The sequence below is a fragment of the Onthophagus taurus genome, chromosome 6 (genome assembly GCF_036711975.1).
Source record: "Onthophagus taurus isolate NC chromosome 6, IU_Otau_3.0, whole genome shotgun sequence".
In the NCBI taxonomy this organism is placed as follows: domain Eukaryota; kingdom Metazoa; phylum Arthropoda; class Insecta; order Coleoptera; family Scarabaeidae; genus Onthophagus; species Onthophagus taurus.
The window spans coordinates 19755394-19779583 of record NC_091971.1 but is presented as its reverse complement, the minus strand read 5'-3'; the positions used below and the strand labels follow the sequence as shown (position 1 = coordinate 19779583).

General features: G+C 32.6%; 1 protein-coding gene across 1 annotated transcript in view; it reads left to right on the top strand.

Moving 5' to 3' along the window:
* Nucleotides 1–19071, top strand: part of LOC111415592 (alpha-Mannosidase class II b) — a 98000-nt gene extending 78929 nt beyond the window's left edge. The window contains exon 4 of the mRNA XM_071197017.1: nucleotides 15586–19071. Within this exon, the coding sequence (XP_071053118.1) occupies nucleotides 15586–18329 (2744 nt within the window). The 3' untranslated portion in view covers nucleotides 18330–19071. The remainder of the gene's footprint in view (nucleotides 1–15585) is intronic.
* The last annotated feature ends 5119 nt before the right edge of the window (nucleotides 19072–24190 follow it).

The window sequence follows — 24190 nt, the reverse complement described above, 5'->3', positions numbered from 1 at the left end:
GAACTTTTAAAACATTTACCACGGAAAGCTGTAGTCAAACTAACACATATTATCAATGCAGCCTTCAGATTCAAGAATGTTGCCTACCCTATGAAATATTGCTGAGGTCATAATGATCCCTAAACCGGGTAAACCACCAAACGAAGTTTCGTCATACAAATATTGCTATTACCAGTGATATTAAAATTATTTGAGAAGATACTATTAAAAAGTCTAAATCCTATACTCGAAGAAAGAAATTTGATACCATCATATCAGTTTGGATTCAGAGAGGTACACTCCACCATAGACCAGATACATGGGATAACTGACGTCATAGAAAAATCGATAGAGAGAAGGAAAGTCTGTTCTTCTGTCTTCTTGGATGTGACTTAGGCATTTGATAAAGTTTGGCATGAGGGACTTAAATACAAAGTGAACAAACTCTTGCCCAAACAATATACACAACTGCTAGACTCGTATATACAGGGTGTCACACAAAAAACGCCCCAAGCTGTAACTCTGTCATTTACATTCCGATTTTCATGAGCGGGTTATCAAATGAAATGGTTTGATGAATACTATGATTCATGCTACAAATAAATTTTTTCCAAGGCCGTCTTCAATTTTAAGCAATTATTAACTTTTGCTTTTCAAATTGCTCTATATATTTTTCTTTACGTCATTGGATAGAGATTGTTTTTCTGAATCCACTGATGTACAATACATCCATTTTGAATATAATTTTAGAAGAGAAAAGACACTTGTATATATAGGTTGCCACACAAGAACGCCGCTAGCTGTATCTCTGTCATTTACCTTCCAATTTTCATGACCTAGCTATCAAATGAAATGGTTTAATGAATACCATGATTCATGCTACAAATAAACTTTTTCCAACGCCATCTTCAATTTCTAGCGATTATCAACATTTGATTTTCAAATTGCTCGGTATGTTTTTCTTCACGCTATTGGATAGAGTTTTTTTTTTTTGAATCCATTAATGTACAATACATCAACATTAATTGTAATTGTAGCATAGAAAAACATTAAAATAGCTTCTGAACATTCTCTTAAAGTCACTTGTGTTATACTGTGGTGTGCCATGGGATAAATGAAAAACCAACTTATAAGTATCATTTACAACTGCTTGGCCATTAAAATAGCATTTAATGAGTGTTATCAGTTTTGCGTGTTATTTTTTTCCATGGCACACTGCAGTATTACAGAAGTGACTAAGACAATGTTCGGAAAATGTTTTAATTGTTTTTCTCTGCTAAAATTACAATTAATGTTAATGCATTGCACATCAATGGGCTCAGAAAACAATTTCTATCCCATAACGTGAAGAAAAACATACCGAGCAATTTGAAAATCAAAAGTTGATAATCGCTTGAAATCGAAGATGGCGTTGGAAAAAGTTTATTTGTAGTATGAATCATAGCATTCATCAAACCATTTCATTTGATACCTCGTTCATAAAAATCGGCAGTTAAATGACAGAGTTACAGCTTACGGCGTTCTTGTGCGACAACCTGTACATACAGGTGTCTTTTTTCTGCTAAAATTACATTCAAAGTGGATGTATTGCACATCAGTGGATTCAGAAAAACAATCTCTATCTAATGACGTAAAGACAAATATATGGAGCAATTTGAAAAACAAAAGTTAATAATCGCTTAAAATTGAAGATGGCCTTGAAAAAAATTTATTTGTAGATGAACCATTGTATTCATCAAACCATTTCATTTGATGCCTCGGTCATGAAAATCGGAATATAAATGACAGAGTTACAGCTTGGGGCGTTTTTTGTGTGACACCCTGTATATCAGAACGAGCCTTTAGAATAAAGCAAGAAGATGAGATAGAAGTGTACTTGGACCTGTACCTCTTGTACACTAGTGACATCTTTAAATTAGAAAACGATACTATTGCTACTTTTGCTGATGACACGGTCGTCCTGGCCATAGGCAATAATCATGAAGAAGCAGCAAATAGACTACAGACATCAATTAATAAAATTAATGACTGGACTAAAAAATGGAGAATTATCTTAAATAAGAATAAATTGGTACATGTTAATTTTACAAATAAAAGGAAGCAATATGTACAAATCAGAGTGGATGATAAACAGATACCATATGCGAACACAGCAAAATATCTGGGATTAACTTTGGATGCAAAACTTCGCTGGAAGGCTTATATCAAAAAGAAACTGGAAGAGCTCAGAATCAGATATAAGAAATTATATTGGCTGTTGGGGAGGAAATTCACTCTGTCAACATATAATAAATTACTTATGTATAAACAGATCCTGAATCCGATATGGACATATGGGATTGAACTAGATATAGGGATGTACCAGCGAAAACAACACCCAAATTATCCAGAGATTCCATAATAACGCGTTAACAAACATCATTGATGCACCATTTCTACTGAGTAAGACCCCTAGTTTTAAAATACTCGTAGTAAATTAGGTTGGAATAAAATTGTTTAATGAAACCTTAGGGTTTTATAAAAAAAGAAAAAAAAACAATATTGCAGATCCAACCAACTATCGCTGATTACAGTACTTTGTTAGAAGTAACTCACGTATCAAGTAATTTGTAGTGTTTGGTTATTAAGGAGCTATTCTTGTAAAAACGTATGGGTTTAAAAAAATATATTTGATTTCGGGTTTATGAATGCGCTCTATTCTGCACTATTGCCATATCATGTGGATTCCATTTTAAAACGGTTCTCAAGACTCCCCCTGCCTCCTCGTAATCATTGGTTTCTTCCAATCCTAAATTTCTGTGGCCAGTTTAACATCCAACTCTCCTAAAATCCTAAAGTCGCTGGTTTTTTCCAACCCATCGTCATACTTTATCACCCTTCTACCTGCTTCCACCCTTATTTTCTCCAACTTCAATTCCTCTCTCGCTATATGTATATCCGGGAGTCTCCTAGCACAACCCCCTCCAGTATCCCTCCAGAATCTTCTCCACCTTTTTGTTATCCTTCCAATCTCATATTTCCGCTCCATACATTATCACACTCCTCGCCAATCCATCTAACATTATTTTCCTCCTACACACACCTTTTCCAAATATTTTCCCTCCAGCTCCATAGCTGCCCCAATAATTTTCTTGCTTGTTTGATTGTACGTAAATTACCTTATTTCCTGCACCTCCCATTCCTCTCTTCTTTATATGCCATCGAATGTATCTTTTCTGCCCCACCACATCTCCCCAGTTCTGCCTCCTCTTTAACCTTTCTTTCAAATGCCCTCGTCGCAATCTCGAATTTAATGACCATCCCTACCTCAACCCTCTAGTCGTATAAAATCCTTCACTCATTTCTCCATTCACTTTCACCTTTGACGCAGTACATATCTTCGGCATATAATTCCGACTCGCCACTGCCAAGGAAGTTCCTTACCAATTCCTCCATCTTGATGTTCCCTAAACCTTTTTTCTACACTTCTCCTCTTCACATCCATCCTCTGACGGTCCTCACACTTTTCAAACAATTGTATGTATGTATGTTGACATCGTGCTATTTATTTCCTCCCACTTTTTCTTCCTTATCTTTAATTTGCTTTCTTCCCTTTTTCTTTGCACTACATATCTCCTTATATTTCCACTTTGCTTCCCTGTATTGAATTCTCCACGCTTTACCTTATTTCAACCACCTCACCTGTCTTCTTGTCTCCTAGTATTCACTATCCCACCACTCTTTTCGTTTCCTCCCGCGTCTGCGCCTATCCTTATATTCTCAATGCATCATTGCTTGCTGAAAAATGACGCGTAAAAAGATGTTTCGAATATATTCTCCTTAGACTCTCAAACAGAATTCCAACCCTTTTTCTTCATTTCTCAACAGTATGTAGATATTTCGGTTTAACCGGCTTCATTTTATTCTTTTAAAGGCATCTTGTAATACTTTCTCTAAGAATATTTAAATCTAGAGAAATCGTTATCAAGCTCGCAATTATTGTGAAAATATCGCACTATTCCGTCATCATTTCTAATCTCCCATCGTCGATTGCGTTATTCCAGAATGTGCTTTCATAACTTGGCAATGTCGTTGAACTTTTTATCTTTTCGTTGAACGGTGCTAGTGCTAACTGGAGGCAATTATAGCCAATAAGACGCGCTGTATCAATATTACGTCTTATATTTAGTCTTTCCATAATGACACAGGCAATTGTAAGGTGTAGACTATTTACGGTATTTTCATTAGCAGAAATCTGACGAAACTAATGCTTTAACTCACTTTCCGAGATTTTAATTATTTTTTATAATTTATTCCATTGTTTACTTGTTCTAATGAAACAATTTGATAAAAAAAACTTTATTTTTAATTTTGCTATAAAATTATTACCATACAAAATCAGTTTTGATGGAGTACACATCCATTTTAAAGGGCGGTTAATCCAGTGGTGTACTCAGATTTTTTTGTAAAAAAAACCTAATACGATTTAATAAATTTTTATCTCTAAATACTTATACATTAAGCTTTAGTTTTTGCAATAAAAATACGACAAAGCACTTTATCCTAAAATACAATTCACGCCCTACAATTAAAAAAAGTGTTAAAATCGGACAATAAATTACTATTAGTCAGCTTTACTATTCAAAGTGGTCTATTTAACACGTCCCAGTTATTTTCCCGAAATACGGCATATTTGCAACTACTTGTTTATTAATATTTTTTCTTGTTTTGTCGAGTACTACCACTCTCCTTCCGTAACACCTAGATTGTCATCTGTTAACATCCTGTTGATGCATGTAGAACGCCATTTAATCGACGATTTAAGCGTAGATTAGCGATAAATTAACTATAATGGTCTACATCAACCTTCTCGTGCTTTTATAAGAAATTGAAGTTACCTTATAATGTATTTATAAATGATATTTATGTCTTTATATCTGGAAGACAGCAATCTCTATTTTGGTTTTTTTTTAATCGTAATATCCTAGTAGGTAAAGTTCCTAACAGAAGCAATTGAAAACTAGAATAACTGGCGAGAATAATTTTGGTCGAAAAAATTAAATTTCACATACAAGCAGATTTTATAAATATCGAATAGTACCAATCACCGATTAGAAAGATCTTACCAATATTAGACACCCTAGGTATCTAATAGTAAGCTGAAGAACAAGAGTTATTAAAGGCAACTGGAACAAAGCATTACATATTACATCAAATGCATTGTTACTGCAACTCCACATGCTCATCAACCAAGAAATAAAATGAACACACAACTAACAATATTTTTTCTTACTTTTCTAACTTAGCACTTCTGACGCAATCAGATGCAAAGTGGCAGAGATAGCCCAATAGTTACAAGTTTACACCCACGGATGTAAACATTTATTACAATTTATGTGAATACGTTTACAACATGCCTGATGTTTTATATTTAAAAAATTTTCATTAACATCCTCGTCAGGCATTTGTTCTGCCATCTGAAAGTAAGGTTAGAATGTTTACGGTCAATTATAATTAGTCTACTACATACCTTTGCGATATTTTCCTACTATGTTATACCTACAAATCACTTAAATACGATATGTATAAACAGCCAATTGCGTACACAAACAGTTTGTATAAATAGCCAAATACGTATACATTCAGTATGTATAAATAGCCAAATCGATATACATACAGTATGTATAAATAGCCAAATCCATATACATACAGTATGTATAAATAGCCAAATCCATATACATACAGTATGTATAAATAGCCACATCCTAAAAGTTAATGGCCACAACGTAAACTTTTGTTTGTATCAAAATAACAATATATTATTCAAGCCGAGGTTGCTTGGATATAGTTGTGGATTGGAAGTTGTCGATTGTCCAATATTTGTTGGTATTCTTGGCCCAAAGCGTCTTGTTTTCTCAACATGGATAAATGTAGCTAAGCGTAGGAAGCCAGCCATACGGTTGAGCAGTACTTTTGTAGAGAAGTCCTAGACAAAACCCGAATCATATTGTTTCTTGTGCCTATTAAGGTAGTCCGATATTTAATATTTTTGCGTGTCTCTGCGTTTATCCCAAAATAACCCGGAAGGAGCATTCTGCCCATTTTATTATAAATGAGTAAAGACTAATCTAAGAAAGAAAGTAAACTTCCTAACTACACTTAAGAAGGTCCTTGGAATAAGCAGTTCAGGTCAAGAGGAAAAAAGAGGTCATGTAAGGTTTATCTGAATATTAAAGAGCTGACATTTCAAGTTAATTGGCACAAAATTCATATGCATTTAAATATGTCATAACTAGAAGTCGGATTTTTATGCAATCAAATTATAGGAAATATGCAAGCTTTTTATTCGAAATATGCAAAAATATACCTTTCTTATAGTTGTTATCAATCTATTTCTATCACATGTTTGTATATGTTTTGCAGTTTTCACATGTTGTTCTATTTGGGACTTCTTCTCACACCTTATCATAAAAAAGAATAATTAAAAAAGTTAGCCATAGATACTCTATCGTCTAACAGACTAAACATTTAAATCTGAGACTATAAAACAGATTCGTATTTTTCATTGTTGATTGTCTAGAAACATATGTAATAACATATCGCAAGAAAATGGGACATCAAATTTAATATAGTTTTATTTAGTTTTAATTTAACAGTTTTCCATTTTTTTTAACTCCTAGTGTCAAAGTCTATACAATTTCGTTGTCATCAAACCATTGGCAAGTCCGCTGAAAACTCTAATTTAAAAAATAGAATTAAAATAGAGCTAAAAAGAGCTAAAATTACAATCAATGTTAATGTGTTGTACAGCAATGGTCCAGAAAAAAAATCTCTATCTAATAACGTAAAGAAAAACATACCGAGCAATTTGAAAATCGGAATGTAAATGACAAAGTTACAGCTTGCAGCATTGTTGTATGACAACCTGTATATACAGGTGTCTTTTCTCTGTTAATATTACATTCAAAATGGATGTATGTATATTACATCAATGGAATCAGAAAAACAATCTCTATCCAATGACGTGACAGTCGAAAACAAGTTGAAAAGTCCTAATGAACATGGGTCCGCAAATCAACCGTTTTCGAGATACAGGATGTTCAAATTTTTTGGAACTCTACCTTTTTTGTTTTAAACTATAATTACTACAGATTCGATATTTGGCAAATCGGTACAGTATGAAACTGTCTCTTTATGAGAGTAGTATGATGTTTCCATTGCTTCCAGTTAGACCGGAAGTGAAAATAAATACCACTATTTTTCAGAAAATTCAAAAATTTTATTTAACAATTGTATAGACAGTTTAATTCTAAACAACATTAATACGAAAAAAAAATTAGTATTCCTTGAGGTTTCTGAAAAAAAAAATTTTTTTTAAATAAATTATTAGAAAAGTTGAATTTACACAAAATAATATTAATGCTTTCGCGTTTTATAAGTTTCACAAAACTTACAAGTTTATAAGCATCATCAAAACGAAGCTTTTTACTGAAGATGTTCAAAATGTCGTCCTGCAACATACAGTTTCTAATTCTGCCTTCAAAAAAACCTCTTTCAAATAACCCGTAGTTGTGTTCTATTCGTTGCCGCAAGTCTTCAAGATTGTTTACAGGTGTCGCGTACACTAAACTTTTTACTTTCTTAGTCCCAAAAACAAAAGTCTAGGGGGTTTAAATCCGGCAAACGTGCAGGCCATGCAATGGGACCCCCTCGCCCTATCCATCTCCCACGAAATCTTTCATTCAAATGTTCTCTAATAATACGCGTAAAGTGCGGGGGAGCTTCATTCTGCATAAACCAGAGATTTAGTCTTTGATTTAGCGGCAAGTCTTCCAAAAGTTGAGGAAGAGTGTTTTCCAAGAAATCAAAGTATGTTAGACCGTTTAATGGTTGTGGTAAAACTATCGGTCCCAACAACCTATCCCCTACCACGCCTAACCAGATATTTAAACTAAAACGCTGTTGATGTCTGATTTCAACAACGGCTCGCGGATTCTCGTCAGACCACACATGATTATTGTGTAAATTGAATCATTTCTAGTAAAACCAGCTTCATCTGTAAAAAGTATGTTAGCTAAGAATCTTCGACGTTCAGCAGCTTCTCGTAAAAACCATTGACAGACTGTCAACCGTGTGTGGTAATCCGGAGGATTGAGGGCTGGGACACGTTGGATATAGTAAGGGTAAATAAGTTGCTCACGGAGAGTTCTTCAAACAACATATCCACTAGTACGAACTTGAGCCGAAATTCTTTTCACACTTTCTTCGGGATTTTCAGCAACTGTATTTAAAATTTGTTCCTCTATTTCCGGTGTACATACGGATCTCTGCCGTCCGGTATTATAAGACCTTTCAAAGGATCCACTTTCTTTTAGATGGTGAAAAAGTGATTGAAACATAACATGTGAAGGTAGCCGCCGCCACATAGGGATATTTCGGCAATCGAAAAAAATTTTTTCGGAACCTCGAAAAAAGTAACATCTGACATAATAAGTTTAATGTCATACACCTGTCATACAACGATTGTTTTCGTTCTTGTACATCCCGATCGTCCATATTATTATCTCAAAGTTGGTTAAATAACTCGAATAATTATTTCAACCTTTTGCATAAGTCCATTAGATATAATTTTTTTTATTTGAAAGTATAAATATTTAACTGAATATCATGGATTGTGATAAACTAGGTAAGCTTCTTTCCTTTCTACGGTGTTTTGTTGCGATAAGCCTTGTATTTACTAAAATATAGTGTTGTGAGGAAGAGTCTTTTCTTGTAATTTTTCTTTTTTAATGTTTAAATTGATTAGTTACATTTCCCGACGTTTCCCGGCTTTGATTATACATTCATTAGATTGCTCAGGCCTTATACATTACGGTACCTATATTTCTGTCTGTGAAATATTGCGAATTTTCAAATGATCAAGTCTTAACTGTTAACATATACTTAGTACATACAGCCGATCTAAATATTTTATTGTAATTTTATTTGTACAATGGATTTTTTAAAGTACTGAGTGGTGAGAAAGATTAGGATTCCGGACAGTAATAGATTAGAAGAAGAGAACATGTGTTTATTTCTTGAAAAACGCGCAATTACTTCGAAAACAACTTGTGTTTGACGCCTATCTAATTCAAACACGAATTATGGAATATTAATGTAGTTTCGTTTGTGACAAAGGTCTTATAGTTTTCTATGTAACCTTTTAACGATTTAAAGTTTTTATTTTGAATTTTTGAGAGTAATATTTCAATTCTGAAATATTATTAATTATAATTATTAATAATTTTTTTCGTACACACTGCAACACCATTATTAGTCTATCAGTGTTATCTATATATACGAGATAGAAATTAAGTTCTATAAGTCTTTATTGATTGATTTCTTTAGGAACTTCTAATGTCAAAATGATGACTAGGAAAGAATTATTTACTCTTATGCAGCGTCAGGATTTAAATAATATCAACGATAAATTGATTTTTTTGGAAAATCATCTTTTGAGAGACTCCTCGGACCAGCAGGCGAAAAGAATAAAGCAAAATTTTTCAAGATTTAAATCCGAAATGAACAAACGATGGGCTGCAGCATTACGAAAAGAGAAGCATTTTTTGAAAAAAAATGAAGAATGGCTTGCTGGAACATTCACCGTTCCGAAGGCAAACATTTCAAAGCAAGTAGGACGACCGATAAAGCCGTTTGATGAATTAAGTGATAGAAGCAAAAGAAGAAAAACTGAAAAGTTACGTCAATCTACCGACTTAAATGTCCTTACTTCTGCCGCTCAGTCCAAGTTAAGAGTCAGTGGAAAAAGAGATGCTTCACTGATGTTTAAAAATATCACCAGTTCACCAAAGCGAGCTACAAAATTCAAAAAATCTTCTATTGAAAAAGAAAATGTGATAACCTCACAATTAAGTACTTCTCAAGCCTTATCACTTTTTGTTGAAGCAGGACTTCCAGAAGTCAGTACGAGTTAATAAGAAGTTACAGTAAAAACATATATCCCTGGTATAGCGTACTACAAAAAGCAAAACAGGAATGTTATCCTGATAAGAAAGCTTACAAGGTTACCGAAACTTGTGCCGAAATAAAAATTCAAAATTTAATGGATCATACTGCCACGCGCCTTCTTAAGCATCTAGAAGAAGTAGTGCAATCTTTGCAGAAATCCGAGAGGGATTCGTTGGTTTTAATGAGCAAGTGGGGATGTGATGGGGCACAACATCTCAATACAAACAAAAGTTTGTAAATGAATCTGACACTGATGCGCACTTATTCCAGAGTTCGTTCGTTCAACTTAGTTGCTCTATGAACAATAAAGTCATCCGGCAGAATCCAAAACCATCCTCACCCCGTTATTGTCGCCCTATAAAGATAAGATTTAGTAAAGAAACCACCGACTTAACTAAAGAAGAGATCAAATATATTAAAAATGAAATAGCTTTATTACAAAATTCTACAGTTACACTCTCTAACAAAAGTTATTCAGTTAAACACACAATGATGCTAACCATGGTAGATGGAAAAGTCTGCAATGCTATTACAGGCACTACTTCTACCATGAGATGTTATATCTGTGGTTTAACCTCAAAAAATTTTAATGATTTAAACGTAAAAACAGAAGATAAAGCGGAGGCACTTGGTTTTGGTCTTTCTGTGTTACATGCCCGAATAAGACTATTTGAATCAATTTTACATCTTTCTTACAAGTTACCTGTAAAAAAATGGCAAATAAAGGTAGAAACTGAGAAAGCTGTAATAAAGAAAAGAAAAACAGAAATACAAAAGAATTTTCGAGAAAAGATGGGCTTGATCGTAGATGTACCTAAACCGGGATTCGGTAACAGTAATGATGGCAACACAAGTAGGAGATTTTTTTCGGACCATGAGCTAGCAGCAAAAATTACAGGAATTGATGTTAACTTAATATATAGGTTAAAAGTAATCCTAGAAACCATCTCGAGTGGATTTAAAGTCTCTTCAGATTATTTTGCTGCATACGCGAAGGAAACTGCCGAGCTCTATGTTAAACTTTACCCCTGGCATCCGATGACTCCTACATTACACAAAATACTTGTTCACGGAGCAGCAGTTATAGAAAACGCGTTACTTCCGATTGGCCAGTTATCAGAAGAAGCATCAGAAGCCCGAAACAAACATTTTAGATTTTATAGGTTAAATTATGCTCGAAAATTCTCAAGAGAATCCTGTAACCACGTTGTAATTAATCGACTATTATTAACTTCAGACCCGTTCATAACAGCAATGCGACCAAATCTCCCAAAAAAAAGCAAACCATTTTTAAAAGAAACTACAGCAATGTTAATTTGTGCTGCATCTTATACAGAAGGACAAGATTTTTCAGATGAAAATGACAATCTGTCTGTGCACGAAAAATCGTTTAACACATCATTTTCTTCAGTATCATCATTTAGTTAACAACTTCTTATGCGTTTCGATGTTAATTTATTGTTTTATAGTAGTTAATATAACTTTTTTTTTTTTTTTTTTTTTTTTATTTTTTATTTTTTATTTGGGATGCAAACGGGACAAGCCCAGCGAAGCATCCACTAAAAATATACAATATTATAAACTAAAAACAAGAATTTAGCAATAAGTAACAAAAAAAAAATATCAAACAGGTTAACAAAAAAAAAATAGCAACAGAAATAAAATTTAACAAAAAAGTGAAACTTAAGCAAAACTAATAATCAAAAATATTGAAAACAAAAAATCAATCAAAAACAGAATTAACGTCGTAAGTCAAACGGCGCACGAGATGCACATAGGAGATCATTAACCAATTTCCTAAATGTAGACCGGGGAGTAGCAAACAAGTCTAAATCAGAACAAAAATTGTTATAAGAAAACATGAGACGAGGGACCACGGAGTTAGAAAACGCATTTGTATTGGTACAAGGCACGTAGAATACCGATAAATCACGGGATGGTCGAACAGGAATCCTAAACTGTAACTGAGATAGAATCGCGGAGCAGTCAACAGTGCCGTTACTCACTTTATAAAGCAGCATTAAATCGTTACTAATGCGCCTGGAAGAGAGTTGAGGGACTCCAAATATTAAGCATCGCTGTGTGTAATCACAGTATGGTAAGTAGAATTTTCGCGATAGGTACCGAAGAAAACGTTTTTGAACTTGTTCTAGTCTAGTCTAGTCTAGTTGTTCTAGTTCTAACTTTGATTTGTCTATTGTTTCGTTTTTCAAGCGATAAAGAACTGATAGTTCTCGTGAACTTTAATATTGCAGGATAGCCCATTTGTTATCCAGATTTAATAGAAAACTTATAAAACACTATAAAAAGCCTATATAAATACTTTTAGAGTTGAGTAAAGTGAAAAAATATTTTTGGCCGCGTAGATCTTCAAAATACCCCACTGTGCGCCGATTGGGAAATGTTTCAGCATAGAAACGACGTGCTCTCAAAGTATTTCCATTGGCACGGCCGTACATAAACGCCATATCGCTCATTTCATCATTTGAATACAAGACCATTGCAAACGATTTCATTTTAGGTTTCGCAAAGTCAAATTACTGGAGTTTGGTTATTTCGTAATTTGAACAAAATGTCAAATTAATCTTAGCATATTGTATGTAAGTCGAAGCCTACTCTTTGTAATGGCAAAATTTTGGTAACTAATGGCCGTGCACTCGGTATAACGTTTTGTAATGGAATAACTTATACCACCTGGAAGCAATGGAAATATCATACTACTCTCAAAAAGAGACAGTTTCATACAGCATCGATTTGTGAAACTTATAAAAACCAAAAGTATTAGTATTGCATTGTGTCAATTCAACTTATCTAATAATTTACTTTAAAAAATGTTTTTTTTCTCGGAAACCTTAAGGAATATAACATTTTTCTTCGTATTAATATTGTTTAGAATTAAGCTATCTAACCAATTGTTAAATAAAATTTTTGAATTTTCTGAAAAATAGTGGTACAGTGAAAGCTCTAATAAGTGACGGTTCCGTTACTTTTGTCCGCTTATGAGAAAAGACTACACAAATTAAAGTACATACACAAATACACATATATGTATTATTTTGATCAGTTTTCGAAAATTTCGCTTTAATAAAACTATCTTTTTTTTATATTTTAATTTTTTTTTTTAAACGAACGTTCATACATAAAAAAGGTAAACTTAAAACTAAAACTATTTATTTTTCGTTTGAATAAAATCTAGCATACTGCTTTGCCGCAATGAAGTTTCTCTTTGTAATAAGAAAGAATGTTCAATATGTGTTTCTAAATTTTTCACATGTTGAAATGCAGTAAAATCATTTTTCACGAATGATTTTAGTTTGGAAATTACATTCAATGCTTCTTTATAAGATGTAATTGGATTACGTTCCTCGTCCTCCTCCACCTCTACCTCTTCATTCTCTTCCTCTTCTGTCTCATTTTCAACATTTTTTGTGACTACCGAAAATTCCAAGTCATTATCTTCTATATCGACGTTTTGATCAACAGTTAAATATTCTTCTGCTGTTTTTACATTATCTATTTCCAGTCTTTTACTACATTTAAACAAATCAGCTAGTCTCGCAAGTGGTAAATTATCTTCAACATCGTAGTTACTGTCAGTTGAACTTCCTTGATCCATCAGAAATCCAGCTTTTTTAAAACAATTTCTAATTGTCTTTGGAGTGACCTTCTGCCACGCAGATTTTATAAAGTACAAGCTCTCTAATATGTCAATAGATTTTGATAATTTAGAAGCCGATTCTGCGAAATCTATTTTTGATAATAGGTGACTCACTATTAAATCGCGATAATAAAATTTAAAATTGCGTATGATACCCTGATCTAACGGCTGGCAGACAGATGTTGCATTAGGAGGTAAAAAAATAATTTTTATATTTTTTAATTTTAAGTCATGTGGATGTGAAGTGGCATTATCAAGAAATAAAATGATTTTTCTTTTTTCTATACCCATGTTTTTATCGAAATTACTTAACCACTCCGTCATAATGTCTCGTGTCATCCATGCTTTTTTGTTTGATTTCCAGATAGCCGGTAAATCCTTCGGAGCAACATTTTTTAATGCTCGGGGACGTGCCGACTTTCCAATAACTAGCAACTCCTCTTTCTCACCTATACTATTTACACAGAACAAAACGGTTAATCGTTCTTTGGACAGTTTTCCTCCTGTGCATTTTTCCGACTTTAAAGCTAAAGTTTTATTTGGTAATGCACGAAAAAAGAGCCCACTATCATCTGCGTTAAAAATGTCCTCTGGTCGATAGCCTAGTAAGAAGGTCGGTAATTTTTTCATAAATTCATTAATGCCCTTTTCATTTATATCTGCTGCTTCTCCGGAGATACACTTAAATGCAACATTATTTCTCAAACGCCACTTTTGTAACCACCCATCAGACGCTTTAAAGGTGCTCACTTCTAATCTTTCTGCAATTTCTTTTGCTTTTTTCTTTACGAATGACCCTGATACGGCAATATTTTGATTTTTAGCTTTCACAAACCATTCGAAACAGGCTTTGTCGATCTTTGAACCCTCACTACTCAAAAAGTTTTTCTTCGTTTTTACACTGACTCCAGACTGCCATTTCTTTCGAATCTTTTCTTTATGTTTGATTATTTTTGCCGCTTGTGTTTTCCCGATTTTAAATTTTTTAGCAATATCACGAACTGACAATTTTTCTTTATCTAATAAACACACTATTTCCATTTTCTCCTTTAACATAAGCATCTTTTTCTTTACCACCTTGGAAGCCATTTCAACGCACGTTACACCGAAACGAACAAACTAATAATAACTATGTACTAATGTTTTGGGATTCGTTAACAAGCGGAACTCGTAAAACGAGGAATCCCCGAACACATGTCGGTAAATATCTATTACAGATTACTTTGATGTGTGGGTTTAGTTACCTACGCGTCCGTTTATTAGAAATTTTTGCCCGTTATGTAAAGAAAAATAGTGTCCGCGTCCGTTTATGGGAAATAAATATGTACATGAAAATATAGGTTTGGGGTTGGTTCCAAGATTTTTGTCCGCTTATAAGAGATGTCCGCTTATTAGAGCTGTCCGCAAGGAGAGCTTTCACTGTATTTATTTTCACTGCCGGTCCAACCGGAAGCGATAGAAACATCATACTACTCTCAAAAAGAGACAGTTTCATACTGTATCGATTTGCCAAGTATCAAATTTGTAGTAGTTATAGTTTAAAAGAAAAAACGTAGAGTCCAGAAAAATTTTAACATCCTGTATCTCGAGAACGGTTGATTTTCGAACCCATGTTTATTAACACTTTTCGACTTATTTTCGACTTTTGCTACCCCTATAAATATTTAAACGTTGTTTTAAAACACCCTGTATGTATATGTAATTGTTTATTTCTATTTAAAGTACTAATTTATATGAAAAAAGTGTTCGAGTTATTTTGTTTACATATGTGAAATATACACATATATGTATAATGCTAAAAATAGTTCGAACAGGTTCAAGGATCTTGATCTTGAAACGTATAGATAGCTCATTATTTTTGATGGTGTAAGGTTTTAACATCTAACCTTATCAAACTAATAATATCTTTTAATAAAACATGATTATTTATTTGAATGTAAAAGTGTGTTTTCTTTGTTAAGGTCACCAATGGGTGTATTCAAATTTAGGAATAAAACCGAAATCTGGTTGGTCAATAGATCCATTTGGGCATGGAAGTACTCAACCTTATTTAATGGCTTTATCCGGAATCGAAGGAACCGTCATACAACGCATTCATTACGCATGGAAACAATGGCTGGCAGCGAAACAGTACGAAGAATTTCGTTGGACGCCGAATTGGTCTCCATCAGATACAAAGGGCACTCTTTTAACGCATAACCAACCGTTCGATATTTACTCGATTAAACACAGCTGCGGGCCGCATCCGTACATTTGTCTTAATTTTGATTTTCGCAAGGTTAACGGAGAATACACCGAGTATTCCTTAAGAGCTCAACCCATCAATGATAAAAATGTTAAAGAAAAAGCCGAACTTCTTTTAGAGCAATACGCAAAAACCGGATCTTTATTTCCGCATAACGTGGTGTTAATGCCTTTAGGTGACGATTTCCGTTATAACGTTATCGAAGAATGGGATCAACAATACACTAATTATATAAAATTGATAGAGTTTATAAACAATAATAAGAAAGATTATAAAGCGGAAGTGGTTTTTGGAACACCAAAAGACTATTTTGACGAAATTTTAAATCGATACGATGCTTATCCGAGCTTAAAAGGCGACTTTTTTGTTTATTCGGATATATTTTCGGAAGGAAGACCCGCTTATTGGTCGGGTTATTTCACAACAAGACCGTATATGAAAATATTAGACCGCGAATTAGAGTACAATCTAAGATCGACCGAAATTTTGTACACCGTCGCCGTTAATCACGCAAGACAAAAAGAATTTATATCGATATTAAAGATTTTAGAGCGTGATTACGAAAAATTAATTCGGGCAAGAAGAAATTTAGGGTTATTCCAGCATCATGACGCGATTACGGGAACTAGTAAATCGTTCGTTATGAGAGATTACGGTTTAAAACTATTTGAAAGTATTCACGATACCGTAAAATTGCAACAGTTGTGTTTAGAAAGTTTGTTATTCGGCGGTTATCAAAAGAAACCGAATAAAAATGCCATATTAAGCGACATAGAAATAGATTCATACGAAAAATTGCCTAAGAAAACTATAATAAACGTGAGTAAAGATTTAATAAAACGGTTAGTTTTATTTAATTCTTTAGCTCAAGATCAAGAACATATCGTTCAAGTTCGAATCACCTCACCTAAAGTTAAAGTAACTGATGAGCATGGAAAAGAAGTTTTGATCCAAGTTAATCCCGTTTGGAATTCAACCGAATCAAACACGCGTTTAACAATTGTTGAAAATGAATATGAGTTATTTTTTATTGCAAAAATCCCCGCTTTAACAGTTGTAACATATAACGTAACTTATTCTGAATCAGCTTCGAATTTAGCAACAATTTATTGCAATAAATGCCATTTAAAAGATTTTAGCGATAATTACGATCAAAACATTGTAATAACCCCGCAATATTTGCCATCGAAATTTAAAATCCGTAACATGCAAATAGGCGACATCCAATTAGAAAATCGCAAATTTAAATTATTATTCGATGGGAGAAGCGGCTTCCTAAAAAGTGTCACTCAAAAAAATAACTTAAAAATAATTCAATCTTCAATTCAATTTCTCGCTTATAAATCAGCTCAATACCACTCAGGCGCTTATTTATTTATGCCCGATCCGAACGAACGAGACGTCGAAAGAGACGTTCTTTCCGATTACAAAGATCACGTTTCGATTATAATAACATCCGGAAATGTAGCTAGCGAACTAACCGTGATTTACGGACCATTTTTAGTTCATACCGTAAGAATTTATCACCCCGAATCATCGAATTTATCAAACGGTGTTTACATCGAGAACGAAATCGATTTTGAGAATCCTCCAAAAAATAGGGAAACGGAATTGTTTATGCGAATCGTCACCGATATTCAAAACGGTGATCCCCCGCAATTTTACACCGATTTAAACGGTTTTCAAATGCAAAAACGGGTTAAAGTTGAACAAATCGGAATTGAAGGGAATTATTTTCCTATAACAACAATGACTTATATCGAGGACGATAAATTACGATTGAGTTTGATTACTAATCACGCTCAAGGTGCCGCTTCTTGGCAACCCGGCTTTTTGGAGGTGATGTTAGATCGGAGAACTTTGTACGATGATTCGAGGGGGATGGGCGAGGGTGTTATCGATAATCGAAAAACGTTGAATAAATTTTGGTTGTTATTTGAAAATTACGAGAACGAAGAACCGAAACGATTCGCATCGCATAGAATCGATAAACGGGAAGCAACCGAGGATAAAGCCGAATTTTCTCGCCCGAGTTTATTTGCTAATCATTTATCGAATAGTTTAAATTATCCGGTTGGGATTTTTGTGGTTAGCGATGAATTTTCGAAATTAAAACTTGAGCCGAATTTAAAACTGATAAACAAAGAATTTCCGTGCGATTATCACGTATTAACATTTAGAACGCAAGCCGATCCGATTTATTCTCAATTCCCATCGAATTTCGCGCTTTTAGTCTTACACAGACAGGGTTATTCTTGCCGGATTAATTCAAATTATAATTGTAAAAAACTCAATATCGATCGAGACGCTAAATTTGAGTTGTTAAAAATTGAAAATATCCAACCGGTTACTTTAACCGGTTTAGATAAAGACGGTGATAGTATTGAAGATTTAAGTGAAATGAGATTATCACCGATGAGTTTACAAAGTTATAATTTTACATTTAATATGTATATGTAGAAAAAAAAATAAAATCAAAATGTCTCAAATTTAATATAATAAGAAATAAAGAAATGAATAGATAAAAATTAAAGAAGAATGAAAGAATTTAAAATTATCTAGATTCAATTTGTTACGAATAGTTATTTAAATAGTACCTAAGTAAATCTTAAATACAATTATATTTTAATCCCCCATGACGATAGTATTATTAATGAGATTAAATAAATGAATTTGATGTAGCAAAAAAGAAATTAATTGATGGACCAAACGTTTTTTGAAGCTAGTATAAACTAAAACAAATCTAAAGTTGATTCTTTTAAAATGAATATGTGTATTATTTTTATTTTCTTTTTAATATTATAATTTTCATTTCTATTTTGTAAATAGTAGACATTTGTAAATATAAAATCTAATCGAAACTAGTTGAGAACCCGTCTAAGAGCTATTTTTTGTGATTCCTTAGGATAGGGTGTGAATAGAGCGAATTATTGAACACAAATAAATAAAACCATAATATAATAACGATGTAGTAATTGTGTTTTATTGTGAAAGTTATTTAATTGTTATCCGACCTGCACAGACTGATTAGGAATTTCGTAGATTGTAAGGGGCTTGACGATGTACCTTAAATATTTACGCGTATAAGCGGATAAAAAGTATAAACAACAAAAAGTATTTACTATACTAAATTGTGGTCAAAGAACCAATTATTGTGGTTATAAAGTTTTATATGTAACAAATAAAGGCGATTGACATCCAATGTTTTTTTATACATATTAATCCTTTTTCCAAAAATTTGAATAAAAAATTAAAAAGATATCCTAATTTATATCATAAGTTTATTAATTTCTTGAAAGATCCTTATGGAAATATCACCAATCATTAATTAAAGTATCTTCTTTTTAATGCAACAAACCGTTTTGAAAAATCGCTTTTAGTTTTTGAGGAAAAATTTTTGAAATGATCGAAAATTTTTTCGAATTTTGCAATTTTCGCCGATTAAGTTTTAAAAATTCGTATAAAATCCAGTTCTTGAAATATGAGTATGAAAATTTCCCAAAGTGTTAATAAGAGTGTCTTTTTTCCAATGAACCAACACGTTTTGAAAAATAAGTTCTAGTTTTTGAGAAAACAATATTTGAAGTTTTGTTAAAATTTTCGATCTTACAATTTTCATGGATAACTTTCAAAATTAGCTATAAAACACATTTCAAAATAATTTCACAAAAGTCGCATTTATACGTGTATCAATTTATGCGGCATACATTATTACTGCCTAATTTAAAAGTGGCCTCTAATGGTAAAAAGGTTTCCTCACGTCTGGTGTAGTTTATGAGGAGTAATGTTGTCGATATTAGATTCAGGTTCTTTTTACATTTACTAGACATTGCTATTGTAAACTTCAAAGACTTCTGCTTTCTTTATTTTAATGCAAACTAAATGTTGTAATTGATGACTGTTTTACCTTCCTGCATCCTCCAGTCCATAACCCTATTATTAACCTTTCTACTACTAAGTGTCATGTCGACGCTCCCAGAAAAATCTTGGTAAGTTAAAAGAAGGCTTTTTAATTCTTTTGTATTACAGTACACTGGCGATGATACGAACATTCGGTAATGAAAATCTGCCGCATTGTTTTGAGGATCCGCATATATTTTAACGGAGCTCCGTTACATCGTGTAGAGAATATCCTAAAACGTATTACTGTCAAATATTTTGAAAGCAGTACCCATAGTCTGGCTAAAAAAAAATAAGGCGCTTACTCAAAATCTGGCTGTATATCGCTCGGGGAAATCCCTATACTTTGGAGCACATTCAACATATCGTGTGTATAAAGGTAGCTGTGAAAGTGCGTTCGATGTAAATACATTGTGCTGTGAATGCTTAGAACAAGATGGGGAAATTAAAGAAATTTTTGAGTTTAAGGGAAAAAGTCAATATAATCGAAGAAGGTAAAAGAGGAATGTCAGTCATGACATTATCTAAAAAATACGTAGTTTCAAAATCCCAATTTCGATGTCCGCATAGGCTATCTCCGAAACTAAAAGAGATAGAAAAAAAGTAGCTTACATGACATGATCTCGTTTTTCGAGAAAATGCTAATGCCGAAAACTCCGCACAGCTATCGTCTTTTGTTTTCGCCCTATCGGCAAAAACTGAAAATTTTGCAAAAACGACAATCGCGAATATCTCACTTATTATCAAAGATGGAGTATTATAAATAAAACATTATATGGGCAACTTTTTACGAAGAATTCAGTGGCGTAGGTAGAATTTTTTTCCCATCTTTTATTTTCGAGATTTTAGACGTAACTTTAATTTTTTAAATGGAATCCATAGTTGGCTATGACTTAAAATAATTTGTTATTTTTTTCTGATAACAAATATATATAGTTTGTGGGGTATATTTTTTATAGTTATTGAATAATTAACAAAAATTCATTTTGTTCTATCTAAAACTAATGTATGTATTTAAAAGTTAATGTTGCTATGGTGATAACCATACATACTATGATGGAACATAATGTATCAAATAATTGCCAAAGTTTGTATTTAAAAATTCGATAACAACTCCGGCATTATGTGCTGGTACGATGCACCAGCATGTTAAGTGTCAAAGTATAACAAAACTGAATAAAACTTTACAATGAATTTCGAAAATTATGAAAAATGTAACATGATAGAATGCTATATGTTATCAGATAAGAATGCGACGTTAGCCGCGGAATTTTATTTCACAAGATATCCGGAAAGAAGACAACCGCACGTAAGAACCTTCAGCCGGTTAGCAGAAAATTTAATAGATATTTGGTCCTTCCCCAAGCCATATGCAAAAACATACCAAAATGACCTACAAGAGAAATTGCAACAAGACGTCTGATCCAAAAGCCGCTGCTCCCGAATATGAAAGAAAAATAAATGTAAACCATACAAAGCGGGGCTAACTCATTATTTACGTGCCGGAGATGTCAATCGAAGATTAGAATTTTGTAGATGATATTTAGAAAAATTAAATAATCTGCTGTTTGTTCAAAATGTTATCTGGACCGATGAAGTCCCTGAGTGTTCAAAGAAGATTGGGGTTCAATGTATGGTGTGCTCTTTTAGATAATAGAATTTTGGCATATAGTATCTACCATAAAAATTTAAACTCAGGGAAATACCTCAATATATTAAGGCAACACATTGAGCCTTTGGTCGACAATTTGCCACTAAATATGTTTCAAATGATATGTTTTCAATATGACGGAGCACCAGCACATAATGCCAGAGTTGTTAGTGAATTTTTAAATACTACTACAAACTCAAGGACAGTAGAATTTAACAGAACTGCTACATCCATTGTTGTGACAACCTACCCGCAAACTACGTCACACTATTTTCCACGCCCAGCTGTTGTTATGGTCTATGCGATTGCTGTGTGTTTTTAAAGGTTATATCCTAGACGTATTCCTATTAGTTTTGAAGTTTTATGTTTATAGACGTATTAATGTCTATCATGTAACCTCTAAAAACACAGACAGTTACTAGGCGTGGCAAGTAGTGTGACGTAGAGTGCGGGCAACCAACCCGTAGTCGACTACAAAAATACAATGGATGTAGCAGTCCTGTTAGATTCTACTGTCCTTGCTACAAACTTTGGCAATAATTGGAAACAATGCTTTCCCTCATGGTATGGTTATCACCATAACAACATTAAGTTTTAAATACATACAAGTTTTAGAAAGAACAAAAAAAAATGATACATTATATTCCATCATAGTATGTATGGTTATCACCATAGCAACATAAACTTTTAAATACATACATTAGATTTAGATGGAACAAAATGAATTTTTGTTAATTATTCAATAACTATAAGAAATATTCCCCACAAACTATATATATTTGTTATCAGAAGAAAATAACAAATTATTTTAAGTCATAGCCGACTATGGTTTCCATTTAAAAAAATAAAGTTACGTCTAAAATCTCGAAAATAAAAGATGAGAAAAAAATTCTACCTACGCCATTGAATTCTTCGTAAAAAGTTGCCCATATAATGTTTTATTTATAATACTCCATCTTTGATAATAAGTCAGATATTCGCGATTGTCGTTTTTGCAACATTTTCAGTTTTTGCCGATAGGGCGAAAACAAAAGCCGATAGCTGTTCGGAGTTTTCGGCATTAGCATTTTCTCGAAAAACGAGATCATGACATGAAAGCTACTTTTTTTCTATCTCTTTTAGTTTCGGAGATGGCCTATGTGGACATCGAAATTGGGACACCCTGTACACCTTGAAAAAGTCAGCGTTTCACGAAAAGAATACACGAATTTCGGGAAATATGCTGAAACTAAAAGCATTGTCATTATCAAAACAATTGAATATTGTTATTATTTTATACGAATTTTTAAAACTCAATCGGCGAAAATTGCAAAATACGAAAAAATTGTCGATCATTTCAAAAATTTATTTCTCAAAAACTAAAAGAGATTTTTCAAAACGGCTTCTTGCATTAAAAAGAGGATACTTTAATTAATAATTGGTGATATTTTCACAAGGATCCTTCAAGAAATTAATTTTATAGCGAATTTTGAATGTTATCGATGAAAATTGCAACATCGAAAATTTTATCAAAACTTCAAATATTGTTTTCTCAAAAACTAAAAGTAATTTTTCAAAACGTGTTGGTTCATTGGAAGCAGGACACTCTTACTAAAACTTTGTGAAATTTTCATGCTCATATTCCAAGAACTGGATTTTATACGAATTTTTAAAACTTAATCGGCGAACATTGCAAAATTCGAAAAAATTGTCGATCATTTCAAAAATTTATTTCTCAAAAACTAAAAGTGATTTTTCAAAACGGCTTGTTGCATTATAAAGAGGGTACTTTAATTAATAATTGATGATATTTCCACAAGAATCCATCAAGAAATGAATTTTATACCGAATTTTGAAAGTTATCGATGAAAATTACAACATCGAAAGTTTTATCAAAACTTCAAATATTGTTTACTCAAAAACAAAAAGTTATTTTTCAAAACGGGTTGGTTCATTGGAAAGAGGACACTTTTATTAACACTTTGGGAAATATAGTTCTATTCCAAGAACTGGATTTTATACGAAATGTTAAAACTTAATCGGCGAAAATTGCAAAATTCGAAGAAAATATCGATCATTTCAAAAATTTTTTTCTCTAAAACTTAAAGCGATTTTTCAAAACGGCTTGTTGCATTAAAAAAAGTATACTTTAATTAATAATTGGTGATGTTTCCCCAGGAATCCTTTAAGAAATGAATTTTATAGCGAATTTTGAAAATTATCGATGAAAATTGCAACATCGAAAATGTTATCAAAACTTCAATATTGTTTTCTCAAAAACTAAAAGTTATTTTTCAAAACGTGTTGATTCATTGGAAAAACGACACTCTTATTACCACTTTGGGAAATTTTCATACTCATATTTCAAGAAATGGATTTTACACGAATTTTTAAAACTTAATCGGCGAAGATTGCAAAATTCTAAAAATTTTCGATCGTTTAAAAAATTTATTTCTCAAGAACTGAAAGTGATTTTTCAAAACGGCTTGTTGCATTAAAAAGAGGATACTTTAATTAATAATTGGTGATATTTCCACAAGAATCCCTCAAGAAATGAATTTTATAGCGAATTTTGAAAGTTATTGATGAAAATTGCAACATCGAAAATTTTATGAAAACTTCAAATATTGTTTTCTCAAAAACTAAGTTATTTTTCAAAACGTGTTGGTTCATTGGAAAAAGGACACTCTTATTAACACTTTGGGAAATTTTGATACTCATATTGCAAAAAATGGATTTTATACTAATTTAATAATTAAAAAAAAAAATTTAATAAAAAACACTTTCCAAA